At 42.2% G+C, this 18,232-nt stretch overlaps 1 protein-coding gene across 1 annotated transcript in view; it reads right to left on the minus strand.

The window, feature by feature from the left end:
• The window catches only part of otog (otogelin), a 217,048-nt gene that overhangs the window by 64,586 nt on the left and 134,230 nt on the right, over positions 1-18,232 (minus strand). The window contains exons 31-34 of the mRNA XM_078221380.1: positions 13,833-13,950; positions 12,548-12,673; positions 5,235-5,314; positions 582-2,834 (exon numbers count right to left, since the gene is read on the minus strand). Coding sequence (XP_078077506.1) covers positions 582-2,834; positions 5,235-5,314; positions 12,548-12,673; positions 13,833-13,950 — 2,577 coding nt within the window. The remainder of the gene's footprint in view (positions 1-581; positions 2,835-5,234; positions 5,315-12,547; positions 12,674-13,832; positions 13,951-18,232) is intronic.

Genomic DNA, 18,232 nt, shown 5'->3' on the forward strand with positions numbered 1-18,232 from the left:
TTCACAGAGTTAGAGAGGGATGAGGCCATGGAGGGATTTGAACAATAAGGATTAAGATTTTAAAATCTAGGTATTGCCAAAGTGGGAACCAATATAGATCATAGAGGTAATAGGAGAAGAGGAGTTACTATGAGTAAAGTTATGGATAGTAAAGATTTGGATGATGTTATGTTTACAGAGACTGGATGAGCGCAAGTTTATTGAATGTGGGAAGTAGAATGCCACATAGAAATGCATTAGAATAGTCGAGTATGGAGGTAACCAAAGCATGCAGATAGATTTCAGCAGCAGATGGGCTATGGCGGGAGTCAAAATGAGCAATATTATGGAGTTGAACATAGGTAGTCCTTAGAAATAGAGAGGATATGTTGGAGATGAGAATGACAGGGCACATAGGAAGATCATTTGTGGCAGAGAAGTGAAACCAGGGATTATCCTTGGGATGATTTTGAAACCACCCTCAAACTAAAAGCGCAATAAGGCAAGAGTTTTTTTGCATTGCCTAAACAGCATACTGTATAGGATGTAACTTACAGTTGACTAGTTATTTGGTGAATATTACCAATTTTCTGATCTTTTACTTACCACACATCGACTCGTTGGTGGGATAGTCAAAGCTGTTGTATAAGCAGTTGCTGAGAATACTGTTGGGCCTTCTACAGATTCTGAAGTATGAGGAGGAATAATTGTAGATGAGGTGACATTGGGTAAAGTATGTAGTGTGTATGAAAGCGATTCTGAGGTAGTGGTAACTGAAGGTTGTGCTGTTGAAGAGAGTGATTTGACTGAGGTTTCTTTTCTTTCAGTGGAAGCAGTTCCATTCAAACTCATAGATACGTGTTTTGTGATGCTTGTGAGCTGCTGAGGTGACACTGTTTTTCCTGTAACACCTTCAGTTCCAATAGAAGTTGTTGTAGGAGTAACAGGTGCTGTAGTTAGACTAGTAACTCCTTTTGATGTTGTAATAAGTAATCCTATAACAGATGTTTCATTCACTGGAGCTGTTGATACTTCTGTTGTTAATGGTGCTGTAGACAGAACTGTAGGTCTAGTTGCATCTACTTCAACCAATGTGGATGTTACCTTTTCAGTGGTGCTGCGTATGGAAGTTGTTGTGGTTGATGTTGCTAAAAGTGATGTAACAGACGTGGTTGCATTTCTTACATGTGGAACGGCAGTTATTTTGGATGTGATCTCTGAAACTATTGTTGTTTGGGGTGATACTGAGGTTTTATTTGTTATAAACAATGTAGGTGAAACTGTAGTAGTCCCAAGTTGAGTTGGTTTAAATGCAGTGATTGTTCTGGGCGTTGAAATAGAAATGGAGGACATTTTTATGGAAGTTGGAATTGATGTGGTTGACAATCTACTTGTTTCAACAGATGAAGTTTCCAATAGTGTTGTGCTTTGAGCAGCTGTGGAAGTACTGAAAGTAGATTTGTGCATAGTAGTTGATTGTAGAGAAGTTGATTTACTTGTTACATATGGTTCTGTTGTTGAACTGGAGGTCATTACTGTGCTCTGTGGAGTTGAAACAGTTTTGAATATTTGTATAGTTGAACTTGTTTCTGGTGCTTTTGTAGATAATGATGGATATGAGTGTACAGAAAATGATGTGATTGTTTTAGTTGGAAATGGATATATTGCAGGCGCTGATGTTTTGACAGGTGTTTCTGCATACATTGTAGCAGATGATGTTAAAGAAACTTCAGCAGCTGATGTCGGGGTAGCTTCTTTTGAGGCTGTATATAATGTAGTTAAAGCTGGATAGGTCATGGGTGGAATTGTTGTTGATAGTGTTCTTGAGCTCAACGGATAAGTTGTAGTCCTTTCTGTTGAAATGGGTTGTATGGTAGTTTCACTTCTTTCTGACATTGGAACTAATATTGGCGAAGAGGTTGTTGTAAGTTTTACAGTTGATGGATGCAGTGTTCCCTCTGTCGATGCTGATATTTTTAAGACACCTGTTGAAAGTGCTGGCATTGGTGATTTGGTCTTTTCAGTTGTCAAGGACACTGTTCCAGCAGAGAAGGGAGACACTGTAGAGCCTGGATGACTAGAACTTGTAGTTTTTGTGGTTGTCCTGATGAAGGTAGGAAGCATAGTTGATTCTATTTCTTTTGAAATTGGATACAATGTGGTTACTTTTGAAGTTGGAAATACAGATGTTTTTTGTGTCATTGACTTTGTTCCTACTGATGGATGTGCTATAGTTGTGGAAGAGAAAGTCTTTCCTGGTAGTGGTTCCGTTTTAGAAGAAATTGTCTTATTTGTAGTTAGCCATTTTGATACAATTTCAGGTCCTGTTGACAATATTCCTGTAGTAGTTGTTGAAGACGTTGTTGTAGTGGTGATAGGCTTTATTTCAACTGAAGTGGACAGGAAACGAGAATCTGTTGATAATTCAATTGTACTTGTGGTTTTTGCTAATGTTAACCAATCAGGCAGAGATGTTGCTGTGGTGGTTACTCCTCTTGCTGAAGAGACTACCAATGCAGAAGGTGATGTACTGCTTTTTGTGAAATTTGATACCAAAGTTTGTTCTGTGCTAGGTGGTGTTGCGGATGTTATCTTTTGTCCAAAAGTGGTTGTTCTTGTCAGTGATGGAAGTGGAGAAGTGCTTGTCGATAGATGGGTCGCTAAAGGGGTTTCTACCATTGGAATAGAAGTAGTGGTCTTTGCACTAGTTGTTGTTACCGGTGAAGTTCTGTACTGGCTTAAGGCAGGTGTTGTGCTAGAAGTTAGTGATTTGGCTGAAGCATTAAAGGCTGGGGAAGTCGATATTCCAGGTGATGCTGGTGAGCTTGTGGGCTTAGGCACTGCTTGCCTAGTGCCTAAAGAAAAAGTAAACATGGATTAGTTCCTGAATGTTACTACTTCAACAATATGGAAACAATGAAACTTGGATATATAGAGCATATTTTAGTTTGGGTTTTGCAGTAAACCCTCCAACAACCAACAAATTGATTCTTCCTATCAAAGGTTCTGATTACAGTTCGACCCGTCATTTTCCTTCTGGTTTTGTTGAAGTTTCATTTTGATGTAACACATTCTGTTATTATGAGATGGGCTTGAGTTTCAATAGCAAAAGTATAGAACAGAGTAATCTTTTGTTAACACAGTAGAGACAATAGCAATTAATCCAACTTGGAAACTCTAGAGAGAACGGGACATTTCCACCTCAGTGGATGAGGCAAGGTTTCAACCCAAGACCCAGGGAGGATGGAGAGTGATGTGCAAGCCACTGGAGGCTCTAATCCCCATTCAACTCCACCTCATTGTATTGTATCTTCTGGTGGAAAACTTAAACTTGCTATGAAGTTTCACTCATTTTTTGCCTTAGAAAACAGAGTTTATGCACATTTTACATTCAATATGTAAATTGTCAGGTAAATGCCCAGAAATACAAAAAATGTTTGTGTTTTCACCAAAAGGTAGAAATAAAACCAGAAACTTAACAAAACATTGCTTCCCTAATATAATTCCATTATTCTAAAATAGCTATTGGGTGCTTTATTGATAAATGAGTAAACCTTTGTATTTGCTTCCTTTGGGTAAATTACACTTGTTAAAATGTATTCTGTATACCTGCAATTTGCCAAATGAAAGATGGGCTATTGCTTATAATTGTCAATAAAATATTGCATTAATGCACCTCTTTGCATGGATTAACATTCCAACATTTGCATCTATCTAAAGTCATTGGACTTTGCACTGAGAATAAATTTGTGCAGATTGCCCTTTGCGTTCTGATTCTGGTTTCAGGATTCACTTGTGCTAACAAATTCACTCTCAAATGCTACACGTTGTATTAATAGTTCAATATGTTTCCAGCTGACAAATTGGACAGATATTTTAAGCTGCGATTTGAGTGCTGTTCTGCACGTAAGATAAATCAAGTTTACAAGTGATAGATTTTCGGTTCTTTGCATATTGACAAACCAAAATCTTTAGGTGTACATGTATGTTGTTCTGTTATACACTAATATGTCTGTAGCCAATTTTCTATTCTTCCCTCCCCTCCTCCAATTCTTCTGCAGGAATGCATATATGTTGGGAGACAGGAGTCCTTCTATACCTCACCCACATGACTATTATCCACAAGCCAGTCTAGATGGCATGTGCCTGCAAGCTATGTGCTTCTGGGGGAATACCATCTCTATTATTGTCCTTGCCAGATATACAAAGTTCCCTGTAGCTATTACTAGAAATTGATGAAATGAGACTGCTAGCTAAATTTCTCAATAGTTCCCACAAAGCCCTATGGCTAATTGTAGCACATCTTGCGGCAACCTACTGGTATCAGCTGTTTCAACACAAGTCAGGAGTTAAACCTCAAACTTTCCAGTCTGCATTGCCATATATTTTAAAGAAAGGTAATTATTGGATGTATTTTCTTCCTCCGTTTGTAAATGAGGTATTAATATATTATCTACTCTAACAATTATCTTTACTGCTTTTATGAACAGTGGTGTTAGTTTAATTGTATTGTCTGAAATGTTAATTAATACACTGATAACCATATGTATCACCCAACTATATTTAGCTTTGTATCCATATGCTTGTACCTTTGTAACATTTTTGTGCTCATTGAGAGTAGCTCACTTAGAGAGTCTTTACAGGGGAATGTGGTACTTGGCCATTTCAAGCACAGACTGCTAATTTCAATTATTAGAATCTCAAGAGCAGCTTGGTTGACAATGAAATAAACTTCTCTTGCTGCTAAACCTCAAACTGACGTGCCTCAGCTACACAGCATCAGTGTCATATGTTTACATTTTATGTGTAAAGTTCCTGATTCGGAGAAAAAAATTAAGATAGTTTTGAGCTGTGAGCCTAAGCCTATCTTTTAGGAAGCAGATTAAGGTTGGCCAAACTCACTTCACATTAGACCATAACACCTGCAGGCAGGTGATTTCTAATTGATCTGTCAAAACTTGATTTCACTCCAAAGTTGCAAGCTAATAATCTTATATAAAATCTGAGAATGTATAATGGAACTATAAGAATCTGTGGGGAGAACAAGCAATTTGGATACAAATATTTTTCAGGACTGTGCCTGAAAATGTAAAGTTGTCTGCTTTCACTGACTGACCATCCTGTGTTATTCCAGCATTCTCTTTTATTTTGTTTCAGATTTCCAACATTTTTAGTACTTTAATTTTGTAAGATTTTTTTTAGCATATTTTGATTCTATTTCTCTATAGGAAAACACAAATAAAATGGCTACTTACAGTCCTCTGGATAAACACATCTTTGTGTATCTTCATCAAACACCATATTGAGTGGACAACGAGGTACACAGCCTTCCACGCTTAAGAAAAAGATTATTTCAGTACTCTTTAAGTATCACATCTGCATTATACATTTATACCCAAATTATTTGGAAATATTGAGAACAGTGAAGCCCAAGGGACACCATTTTTCTATTCTTCCAGTCCAAAACATCCATTAACCACTATTCTGTGTACTCTCCTTTAACCAACTTCTTAACTAAAACTGTACACTTCATCTTCAGCCATAAGTGCCAAGTCAATGATTCACATCCGCACTTCCTGAGGTCTTCAGCATCACAGATGCCAGATTTCAGCTTTTTGAATTCATCCACGTGATATTGAGAAATGGCTAGACACACTGGATACAGCAAAAGTTATGGCTCCTGACAATATCCTAGATGTAGTCGCATGGCATGAAGTCTCAGAGCATCAGGTCAAACATGAGCAATGAAACCTCCTGCTACCATGTATCGTCACCATCACTTCCCCTCAGCTGATGGATCAATAATCCTCCATGTTGAAAACTATTTGGAGGAAGCACTGAGGGTGTCAAGGGCACAGAATGTACTTTGGATGGGGATTTCAATGTCCATTACCAAGAATGACTTGGTAGCAGCACTACTGACTCAGCTAGCCAAGTCCTGAAGGGCATTGCTGCTAGACTGGCACTGAGGCAGATGGTGAGGAAACCAACAAGAGGGAAAAACATACTGAACCTCATCCTCACCAATCTGCTTGCCACAGATACATCTGTCCATGACTGTGCCGATAGGAGTGACCACTGCAGTCTTTATGGGGACAAAATCGCATGTTCACATTGAGAATACCATCTATTGTGTTGAGTGGCACCACCACCGTGCCAAATGGGATAGATTTTGAACAGAACCAACAACCCAAGACTGGGCATCCATGAGGTGCTGTGGGCCATCAGCAGCAACAGAATTGTACTCAAACAATCTGTAACCTCATGGTCCAGCATACCCCCCACTTTACCATTACCACCAAGCCAGGGGATCAACCCTCTTCAATGACGAGTGCAGAGTAGCACCAGACATATCAAAAATAAGAGGTATCAACCTGGTGAAGCCACAACTGAGAGGACTACCTGCGTGCCAAACAGTGTATAGACAGAACTAAGCGATCCCATAACCAACGGATCAGAATGAAGCTCTACAGTCCTGCCACATCCATTTATGCGTGAATGGTGATGGACAATTAAACAACTCACTGGAGGAGGAGGCTCCACAAATATTCTCATCCTCAGTGAAGGGGGAGCCCAGCACAAAAGGTTAGGTTGAAGCATTTGTAACAATCTTCAGCCAGAAGTGCTGAGTGAATGACCCATTTCAGCTTCTTTCAGAGGTCCCTAGCATCACAGATGCCAGTCTTTAGTTAATTCAATTTACTGATATTAAGAAGCAGCTGAAGGAACTTGATACTTCAAAGGCTATAGGTTCTGACAATATTCTGGCAATAGTAATGAAGACTTGTGCTCTGGAACTTGACGCATTCCTAACCAAGCTGGTTAAGTACAGTTACAGTGCAGGCATCTACCCAGAAATATAGAAATTGCCCAGGTATGTCCTATACTCAAAAGGCAGGACAAATCCAAATGGGACAGTTACCACCCTATCAGTTTCCTCTTGATCATCAGTAAGGTGATGAAAGGGGTTTCGCAGACATTCCCTAATCTTTTTATCATATATATGCCATACATAAATCCTCAGTACTAAATCTAGCGCTGACACATTCCTTCTTTGTTGATCCAGAAAGTATTCCCCACAATATAGAAATCCCAGTATAAATGTTGGGCAAACCCGCAAATTAAATTCTGAAAAGTCAATGTTCTACAGTTCTTTTAGTCTAACTCCTTGTGGAATATTTGAGTTTTCAGGTGTAGAACAACACACTGCAATGTCAAGGGCAATCTTAACTGATTCAAGGGATGGCACCACTGAGATTAAAATTGTGTGAAAGTCCAATTTGAAAGCTTTTCCTCAAGTTGCCTCTGGTTATTTTGCTAATCACCTTAAATCGAGGTCAATACACAAAGGACATAGATTTAAGGTGATTGACAAAAGAAGCTGAGGTGACATGAGATAAAACTTTTTTACATAACAACTGGGTAGGATTTGGAATGCTCTACCAATATCAGCCTTCAGAAGGGAATTTGATGAATACTTGCAGGGGTATGCAAAACTTGTGGGGAATAGAATAAACTGGATTGCTCGTCAAAGAAGCTAGTACAGACAGGATGGGTCGAAAGGCCTCGACTGTGCTATATATGATGAAAGGGGAGTGCCACAAGGCACTGAAATATATCTTTTAAAATTTTGTGCAGAATCCCTGCACAACTTTTTGAAGACTGAAGAAACATACGCTGAAAATCTCCATCCTCAGTTACAACTGAAATTCTCTGGTGCCGCTGAAAGTGAAGGGGGGGTTTCCATGGGGGAGGAGGGGCTTTGTGGGAGTGGGGTTTCTAGGAAGTGGGGGGGGGGAGGTTCCATGGTGATAATGGGTTATTTTATTCTATTATTATATTTTTTACATTGGGTGGCCCCATATGTATGTCAAGAGCTGAGGTTGTTGCCAGGAGCCCACCCCACCATCATGACGTGATGGGTCCCGCCTCCTTGATTATTTAGACCAAATGTTAAAAGATATGGTGGAAAAATCCAGCAGAGGAGCTGGTGGGCTACACCTTGCTTTTCCCATCTGAGTTCTGACACTTAATCAAAAAATTAGAAAGTTTTGCTCCACTTGTATGTATCCTTTGCATGATTGTATAACAGTTTAAGTCTGAAAGGAAAATAAGACACTTAAAAAAACAAGGTTCAATCCCTGATCTATTGATGCTCATTCAGCCAATTCAACAGTGAAAGCAGCATAATTTACCTCAGCGCCCCTGAGCTAAAGGGAAAGAAAATTCACCAAAAGTTCATGCACCTGATCAACATCCTGACAGAAAGTCCATATGGGACAGCACCAGGGACCCAGGTTTAATTCCAGCCTTGAGTAACTGTCTGTGTGAAGTTTGCACATTCTCCCTGTGTCTGCGCGAGTTTTCTCTGGGTGCTCTGGTTTCCTCCCACAGTCCAAAATGTGCATTTTAGGTGGGTTGGCCATGCTAAAATTGTCCCTTAGTGTCCCAAGATGTGTTGATTAGGGGGATTAGCAGGTCAAATACGTGGGGCTACAGGGATAGGGCTTGGGTGGGATGATCTGTTGGAGGGTCGGTGAGAACTCAATGCACTGAGTGGCCTCCTTCTGCACTGTCGGGATTCTATCTCAGGTGAGGATAGAAAGGGTTCAGCTGTGCTTCTGTCCATGGTCGACTAACCAACCAACACTAACTATAAAGGTTCACGTATGAGGGGTGTAAATGTATCAATGAACGTTGAACTGTGCTGGGTGCTGCTGACAATTGGGGAACTGAATGCCTACACAAGTGAACACTTGTAGGGGAGGAGAGGAAAAAACTAGAGGGTAATTTATATTAAGGCTAGAATCCTCAATTTGAAAATTCTACATGTTCAAAAATATTTTGTGTAAACTTTCTCTATGGATTCCAACTTATTTTATTTAGGAATAAAAGTTGGGGATTTTATTTTCAGATAACAAGAGGCACATGTTAGGGATATTAAAAGCTGAAATAGTCACTCAGTTGTCAAAAGCTTACATTACTCAGTGAGAGCCCAGAATAGCCAAAGAAATAGTGATATGAGGATGAAATGTTGTGAATGTGCACAGATGTATGTGGACCATGGGTCTGACTCTCCAAAAAAAACTGATACTTAAATTCTTAGACATAGCACATGCATACACGGCATGCCTAAGGATTTGTATATCGTTTTTGATAGATGGAAGAATGGACCTCACATGGAGATTAATGTTGATGGATACTTTTGATTGAGAAGGGAAAAACATTAATATTATTTTGTGTTTATTGAACAATATGATGGTGGGATAAACAATGTAGCAAAATTCAGGAAGTTTATACAGCTGCGTTATTGCTCAGACATTTTTCCAAACAATTAAACTGAAAAGAGACGATTTGAGACTGAAATTGTTTTAAATCTGCAAAGATGTTAATGGATAAAAGCAGAGAAGATCTTACACAGGATTTTACAACCTCGCTCACTCCAAAAGTGTAAAATCCTGCCCGAGGTCAATGGACCTTCCCATTGTCCGTCCCTTGCCTGCTCCGATTCCCGTGGTGGGCGGGACAGTAAAATTCTGGCCGACAGCTCAATATATAGTATTTCAGATTATTGAAATCATAATTCGATACAAAAAATACTTTTCAGCTATGATTTAAATGTGCTAAAAGTTTAATAATTTTACTGAAAATTAACAACCAAGATTTGAGCAAAAAAATCTCTTACCTTCACAGTTGAATTTTTACATTTTCCACAGTTAACATGTAATTTGCAATACCCATTTGTAGCTAAATGTTGGATCTGTTCTAAATTCATATGTTCGAAGTTTCAAAAACCATAACAGCAAATTTTTACCCTTTTGACATAATTGTCTTTTTGTCTAAGTCTGTCATTTAATAAATAATACTTTGAGGAAAGCATGAAGCCCTGAAGCTGCCACCAGGAGCTTGCATTCAGCTCAACAGAATGAGTTATACAGTTAAATTATTCTCAGTTGTACGATGAATATTCTCAAAACAGTCATTTGAATTGGATGTGTCCCAATCTGGGGTGGCAGGAATTGAGGGGTGAAAATGAGGGATGAAAATTCATAGTGTAAATCTCCCAGTGACTGATCATAAAGTGAGGGCATTGGCACATCTGCCAGCTTTGTAGGGTGAAAATAGTAAATGACACATGAAAATTCAAAAAGGGAAGGAAGATAAATCTTCCAGTCAGGAATTCAGATGTGTCATCATCACTTTGAAAAATCACATTACAATGAATATGCTGTACATGATGTATGCATTCTGCCTACAAGGTTTAGCTTTCTGCATCAGGAATTTCAGTTACACATTTTATGATTACGTTTAACATTGAAAATGGAAAAGAAAATGGAAAAGATATAAACACTTTGCCATCATATAATTGATCAATCCACATAGTCATATAAAATGTACTAGAACCAGAACAAAGAACAAAGAAAATTACAGCACAGGAACAGGCCCTTCAGTCCTCCAAGCCTGCATCAACCATGCTACCCGTCTGAACTAAAACCCCCCAGCCTTCCAGGGACCATATCCCTCTATTCCCATCCTATTCATGTATTTGTCCAAACACCCCTTAAAACTCACTAGCGTATCTGTTCCACTACCTCCCCCGGCAACGAGTTCCAGGCACCCACCACCCTCTGTATAAAAAATTTGCCTCATGCATCTCCTTAAAACCTTGCCCCTCGCACCTTAAACCAATGCCCCCTAGTAATTGACTCATTCACCCTGGCAAAAAGCTTCTGACTATCCACTCTGTCCATGCCCCTCAAAATCTTGTAGACTTCTATCAGGTCGCCCCTCAACCTCTGTCGTTCCAGTGAGAACAAAGCAAGCTTCTCCAACCTCTCCTCATAGCTAATGCCCTCCATACCAGGCAACATCCTGGTAAATCTTTTCTGTACCCTCTCCAAAGCCTTCTGGTAATGTGGCAACCAGAATTGAACACCATATTCCAGGCGCAACCTAATTAAGGTTCTAGAAAACTGCGACATGACTTGCCAATTTTTAAACTCAATGCCCCGGCCAATGAAGGCTGGTATGCCATATGCCCTCTTGACTACCTTCTCCACCTGTGTTGCCACTTTCAGTGCCTGTACACCCAGATCCCTCTGCCTATCGATACTCTAAAGGATTCTGCCATTTACTGTATATTTCCCATCTGTATTAGACCTTCCAAAATGCATTATCTCACATTTGTCCAGATTAAACTCCATCTGACATCACTCCACCCAAGTCTGATCTATATCCTGCTGTGTCCTCTGATGGTCCTCATCACTATCCGCAATTCCACCAATCTTTGTGTCATCTGCAAATTTACTAATCATACCAGTTATATTTTCTTCCAAATCATTTATATATATTGCAAACAGCAAAGGTCCCATCACTGATCCCTGAGGAATGCCACTAGTCACAGCCGTCCATTCAGAAACGCACCCTTCCACTGCTACCCTCTGTCTTCTATGACCGAGCCAGTTCTGTATCCATCTTGCCAGCACACCTCTGATCCCGTGCAACTTCACATTCTATACCACTCTGCCATGAGGGACCTTGTCAAAGGCCTTACTGAAGTCCATGTAGATAACATCCACTGCCATACCCTCATCAATCATCTTCGTCACTTCCTCGAAAAATTTGATCAAGTTAGTAAGACATGACCTCCCCTTCACAAAACCATGTGGCCTCTTGCTAATAAGTCCACTTATTTCCAAGTGGGAGTAAATCCTGGCTCAAAGAATCTTCTCCAATAATTTCCCTACTGCTGATATAAGGCTCACCGGTCTGTAATTACTTGGATTATTCTTGCTATCCTTCTTAAACAAAGGAACAACATTGGCTATTCTCCAAACCTCTGGGACCTTCCCTGTAGCCAGTGAGGATACAAAGATTTCTCTCAAGGCCCCAGCAATTTCTTCCCTTGCCTCTCTCAATATTCTGGGATATATCCCATCAGGCCCTGAGGACTTATCTACTTTAATGTTTCTCAAGACCCCCAGTACCTCCTTCTTTTTGATCTCAACATGATCCACATTATCTACACACCCTTCCCCAGACTTATCATCCACCAAGTCCTTCTCTCCGGTGAATACTGACACAAAGTTATTTACTGCCTCACCCATTTCCTCTGGTTGCACGCATAGATTCCATCCCCTGTCCTTGAGTGGGCCAACCCTCTCCCTGGCTACCCTCTTGCTCTTAAATACGTATAAAAGCTTTGCGATTTTCCTTAATCCTGCTGGCCATTGACTTATTGTGACCTCTTTTAGCCCTCCTGACTCCTTGCTTAAGTTTCTTTCTACTTTCCTTGTATTCCACACTTGCTTTGTGTGTTCCCAACCTCCTAGCATTGACAAATGCTTACTTTTTCATTTTGACTCAGCTCACAGTATCTCTCAATCATCCAATGTTCCCAAAACTTCCCATACTTATCCTTCATCCTTACAGGAACGTGCCGGTCCTGAATTCCTATCAACTTATATGTGAAAGCCTCCCACATGCCAGATGTTGATTTGCCCTCAAACATCTGCTCCCAATCTACATTCTTCAGTTCCTGCCTAATATTGTCGTAATTAGCCTTTACCCATTTAGCACTTTCACCTGAGGACTACATTTATCTTTATCCATCAGTACCTTAAAGCTTATTGAACCAGTTACTCTTGAAAGAAATTTAGTCACTATTTTCTCAGTCAGTAATATTTCTAATTTTCTAATTTTCAACACAAGATTAAGGAAAAAAAGCACACAAACAATTTGTAATGATTAAAATTAGCTATAAAGTTGTCTATTTTACACCTTCACGACTGTTCTTCATTTTTCTCAGGTCTGTCCCAAAAGCATGAATTATATGGATATTTTCTAAACTAGCCAGTGGAATTTTATCCAAGTTTATGTGTAGTATCATATGTGCAATGTCACCCCTTTTAAAAAAATACTTTATGCATTAATGTTTCAATGAGGTTGCATCAAATGTGAATTATTTAGTGGCTCATGAACCACTCACTCCTGGTTGTACTACCGTTTCATTGCATTTTCATATAATATGGTAGTGTATTACAAAGATGAAAAAATACTGTTCAATGTTTATAATGGAATTAATTTAGATACTCAGTGAAGCTAGAAAATATGAATGTACAACTGAAGTTATAGGAATTTTATTTCACATATGTTTTTTTGTGGATCGCAAATCTGTTGAGACCAAGAGGTGAGCATTTCAAACTAATCTTGCATCTGCAAAGCAGGGTTTTGTTCAATATGAAAAAATCTGCACTGTTGGACATTTGATCTCTCTGGTTCTACATTCCCATTCGTGTGTGAATAATCGTTTTTCTTTTAAATCTACAACATGCAGTTATGACAAACTGATATGTCATTTCAGACAGCAAATGTGTTTGCAGTTGACTCAATTTTCTGATCTGACTAGTCAATTGAGCAGTATCAGATCCATACTATAATGCAAAATTTGCATGACTCATTTTCTTAGTACTAATCTTCAGGCCAATCCATGGACAATGCTCTTGTGTGAAACCAGTTACTATGTGGAGCGCCTTGCCCCATGATGGTTCTTCCCACATTATGGGGAAAATTTTAGCTTCTCTTTGCCACCATGAAAGAGCGTTCCTCAGGATCTCACTGCACAACGGCTAATGAGGAAAGCTTACATATTATTACTCCATGGCACAGCACACTGTTGCCAAAGTATACTTCATTCTGAATCACAAGAAATGTTTTAAAAACTAAAAAAAGCTTCTTCCACTCTCTAAAGCACTTTATTATTGTTACTGAAATATTTTAAATCCATTCATCAGCAGCCTGGCGGGTTGCAGAGGTTCACATTCTGTTAATATATTCCCTTAGTGTACATATACCTTGGTAGTGCTTGACAAATCTTGCCTGTGGGATCTCTGCAGGTTCTGCTGCAGGGGCTGGTGCAAGTCTCATATTGCCACTCACACGTAGAATGAGCTGGAGATAATACCTCTGCATCTGTGTAATACACAAGTAAATTTGTATTTCATTCAGGAGCCATCATGATGTATACATTTTAGATATAAAATACCTCTATCAGCAATCTAAAATAACACCCATCTGCTTTTGATGCTCATCACCCATGAAGCTTCATCCTCAAATTCCTGTACATCTTTATTTCAAGTACAAGAAACAAAGACAATGATTTGTAATGTACAGGAATCTTCCCAGCAGCAGAAAACACTTCAGTCAGACTGTCTGGAGCCTCTCAAGTGACCTTTACATTCATAAAATAGACATTGCATTGTGACATCTTTATGCTTTGCCCCTCGCCTCACATTCCTAGATTACTTTATTGCATTATACATCTATATTGCTCTATTCTGCCTATTGCCTCCTGCTTATCTCTGTCTCAACCTGTGCACCCCACCCCCGCTCCATCTTTCAATGTTAGCCCCTTCTTTCATCACAGTGCAATTGATAGCAGAGCCTTGAGGTATTTTGGCCCACCCTTCCCTTCAGCCCAAAAACCTCCTTTCACTATGAAGGAGTTTGGTGGGAGAGACATAGGCCAGAATCTTATGACATTCACGACATGAAAACTGGAGTAAATCCGCTGGTTTCTTCAGCGGGAGTTTCAAAATGAATTTCCAACACTCTGTGCACTGCAGAGTGCACCAGCTTGAATCAGTTCAAAAATGATGGGGGCAGGGTCTATTCCCGCTGGAGAGGCTGGCAGCATAGTGCTGAGTGGGCCACTGCACATGCGCCAATCTGTCAGTGCCAGGATCGGCGCATGTACAGTAGCCTGCATTGCTGGCCTTCCAATTGCTGGCCAGCTCGATCGCCAGCCGTGTGAACCCCTGCCCCCACTTCTGTCTGATCGCTGACCCCCTGGATGTGTCCAGGCCACCCTCGAACCCGCACCCCCCCCCCCCCCCCCCCCCCGCCGCCCCTAGCCCGCCTGATCTCCCCCACCCTGCACCCCCAACCCCTGCCACAGCCCTGGCCCCTCCCCCAGGAGGCTGACACCTCGCTCCCTCCCAACCCCGATGCCCAGCACCGATTGCTGGCTGGTCTTTGTTACTCAGCCGAAATGCAGAGTGGCAGCGGGACCCCACACCCCAACCAATCACCCCCAGAGGCCCCACCCCCATTAGGCCCTACCGCCTTGGCACTGCCCAATGCTCGGTGAGCAGTGCCAAGGTGTCCCCTGGGCATTGCTCCTTGGGCAGTGACAGGCGGCCCAGGCTGGCACTGCCAAGGTGGCAATGCCCAGGCAACACCCCCCCCTGGCACCCAACCTCATGAGGGACATCGATTGGCCCCCCTTCACTCCAGTGCAGTCAGCCTGCCAGCTCCCCACAACTGCGGAGCTATACAAAATCCCACCGGAGTGAAATACTCCTCGTGGGGAGGAGAGGTAGCGTGCCTGGAGATTTCAGTCCTGAGCCCGCTAATCATATTTAAATAGGTTTAAAATGGTGATTTGAATAGGTTATGCAGCATCGCACCAGAAATTGGCATGGAGCTGACGGCGCCAGAAATCTGGCTGCCAGAGGCACGCAGAAGCTGTGGCACCCAGCGGGGAACCCACAAAATGGCCTCTGCTTGAGTTTCCCGGCCCGCTGCTTTATAAAAGCAGCAAAGCAGGCTGGGAGAATTGCCCCCAGATGTTTCTATTTGTGGAGTCCAAATCTGTGGATCATAAATACATGATAGCCACTAATAATTCCTATTAAAAAATGCAGGAGTAACTCCTTTGCCCAGAGAGTAGCCTGAATGTTGATGCTGGATGGAGTAGTGGAGATGAATAGCATAGATGTATTTAAGGGCAAACAAGATAAGTACATGAGTTAGAAAGGACTGGAAATACATTCCCATAGGGTTAGATAAAGTAGAGTGGGAGTTTGGTCTTGTGCATCAAACAGTGGCATAGACCCGCTGTGCCAAATGTTTCTCTGTTGTAAATTCTATACAAGCAGTCTATACATCTTGCATTTAAGGGTGTGTGTAGATTGTCCAACCTCTAATTATATTATAATGTGAACTCAACCACATATCATGGGTGCAATTCTTCCGAATCAGTTCTAAGTTGATGCCAGCAGGAAATCCAGAGTGTTTCCCACTGGCGTTGACAGTACTGAACAGCCTCATTCATCCTCTTCAAATGGGTCAGCACTCCCCACCCTCATGAATCACGCTAATTTCCCGACTCCACCAGTGCCTAATTCACTGGAATCGGGAATCAGTTGTTAGTCCTCTACAAACAGGAGCAGCATATATGCGCTCTCTTCAGTACCTACTCTCATTCCAGGCAGCAACATGGCTGCAAGAAAAGCTGCCCCAGGATTCCTGGACGCAAATGTAGACCGAATGCTGGACGCTGTAGAGGAAAGGAAAGCCACACCATTTCCAAATGTTGGCAGGGTACTACCTGCCAGTGTGTGTTGGAGGCCTAGGATGCAGTGGCAGAGGTGGTCAGTTCTAGCAGCAAGGAGAACTGGACGTCAATGCTGCAAGAAGATGAATGACCCCCTCCATGCTGCATGGTTGAGTATCCACCTGCCTAGCCCTGGCATTACTCCTGTCCCGAACCACTGGCATCTCACCCTAAACTCGTGCAACCCTCAAACACCCAAACTGCTAGCATCTCCCTCAGTACCCTGCTGACAATAATCCCCATCATAAACCATCATAGACTAAGCCCAGTGCCCACACATGCCACCTGCTGTGAACCCCAGCTCCATAACAGCAAACTGCCATCTCACAATGTCTTCTTTGTGTCCCCAGGAGTCAAACTTTCTCAGGATCTGAGGAGCACCACAGATTTCCTCACAGTGAGTCATCATCACCCACCTGTGTGCTAAGAGACCCGCTGACGCTGCCAACACAGGCTCACCACTTTTGTGTGATGTCAAGTTGACCCTTGGAGGGGGGAGGGGGCCCTACTGGTTGTTGAATGGGGGAAAAGGTTAAAGGGAAGGGGCAGCCAGACTCAGAGGAAATGTGGTGGGGAGAGAAACCAAGTGTCTGGGAAGGGGGAAACAGGATACTTGGGAAGAGGGTTATGGGAAGAGGGAGCAAGGGACCGGGCAAGGCAGGGAGATGGGTTTGAGCTGCCAGACTAAGAGGCTCCTCGACACCAATTCTGGAGGCAATGAAGGCACCCATAGTCCTCTGGCCTTTTTGGACCCAGGCTGCCATTTTTTCAGCATCCTATGGGTCCTCCTCGGCCTCCTCCCTGACTCTGTTTTGATGGTCCTCCTCTTCCAATGACACTGCCTGTTCCCCCTCCTCCACCATCATGTCATCCCACTGCTGTGTCAGATTGTGAAGGACATAGCGTGTGGCCACTATCCATGTGACCCTTTGGGAACTATATTGGAGAGCCCCTCCAGAGCGATCCAGGCAATGAAACCGCATCTTTAACAGCCCTACGGACCACTCGATCACATTCTGGCAGATTGGGCCTCATTATAGCGTGTCTCTGCCTCAGTCTCAGGCCTCTGTGCTGGCGTCATTAGCCATGATCTTAGTGGGTTACCCTTGTCCTCATTAGCCAACCCTTCAGCTGAGGGTGACCCTCGAAGGTGCAGTGTACCTGCGAGTGCTCCGGAATGTAGACATCATGCATACTTCCAAGGTAGTGTGAACGGACGTGCATGATGTTCAGCTAGTGATCGCACACCTGCTAAGTGTTGAGGGAGTGAAACCTGATTGCTCATGTGGTGCTGGGTCAAGCCTGGGCTGGCCCTGGCATTTTTGCCACTGCCTATCTGCCTCAGCAGCAATCAGCAGGAATAATGCAAGCTGGCCAGGCTGTAGACCGATATTCATCTTCAATCTGGGAGGAGGACGAAAGGAGAGAGACTGTCAGCAAGGTCATCCATCCTTTACTCCTCAAGTCCTCCCTAATCCCACTGTGATCTAACATATGAAATCTGACCAACCCTCACCATTCCCACCGCCCAACACAGGCTTGAGGAACTTCTGCCCAGGCCACCTAGCCTGTACAGACACGGATATGGCCTGATGGCCCCTCATATTCAACCGCAACCTTCAGCCTGGCTGATCCCTCCCTTCACCAGTTATGTTCTAATGCAACTGGATGCTCCTCGGTGGTCCAGTGGCCATGATCTCCATAGCCCTGCCTGTGACTGCCTCTTCCCAAGAGCCAGACTTTGAATTAGCACCTGAGGTATTAGCTGATTTAGTGATGATGATAGACAATTGATAGAAGGCTCAGGGCTAGCAGGAATGTGAGAGGGCACAGGTGCTCTCAGAGGCAAAGTAGAAT

The sequence above is a fragment of the Mustelus asterias genome, chromosome 9 (genome assembly GCF_964213995.1).
Source record: "Mustelus asterias chromosome 9, sMusAst1.hap1.1, whole genome shotgun sequence".
Taxonomy (NCBI): domain Eukaryota; kingdom Metazoa; phylum Chordata; class Chondrichthyes; order Carcharhiniformes; family Triakidae; genus Mustelus; species Mustelus asterias.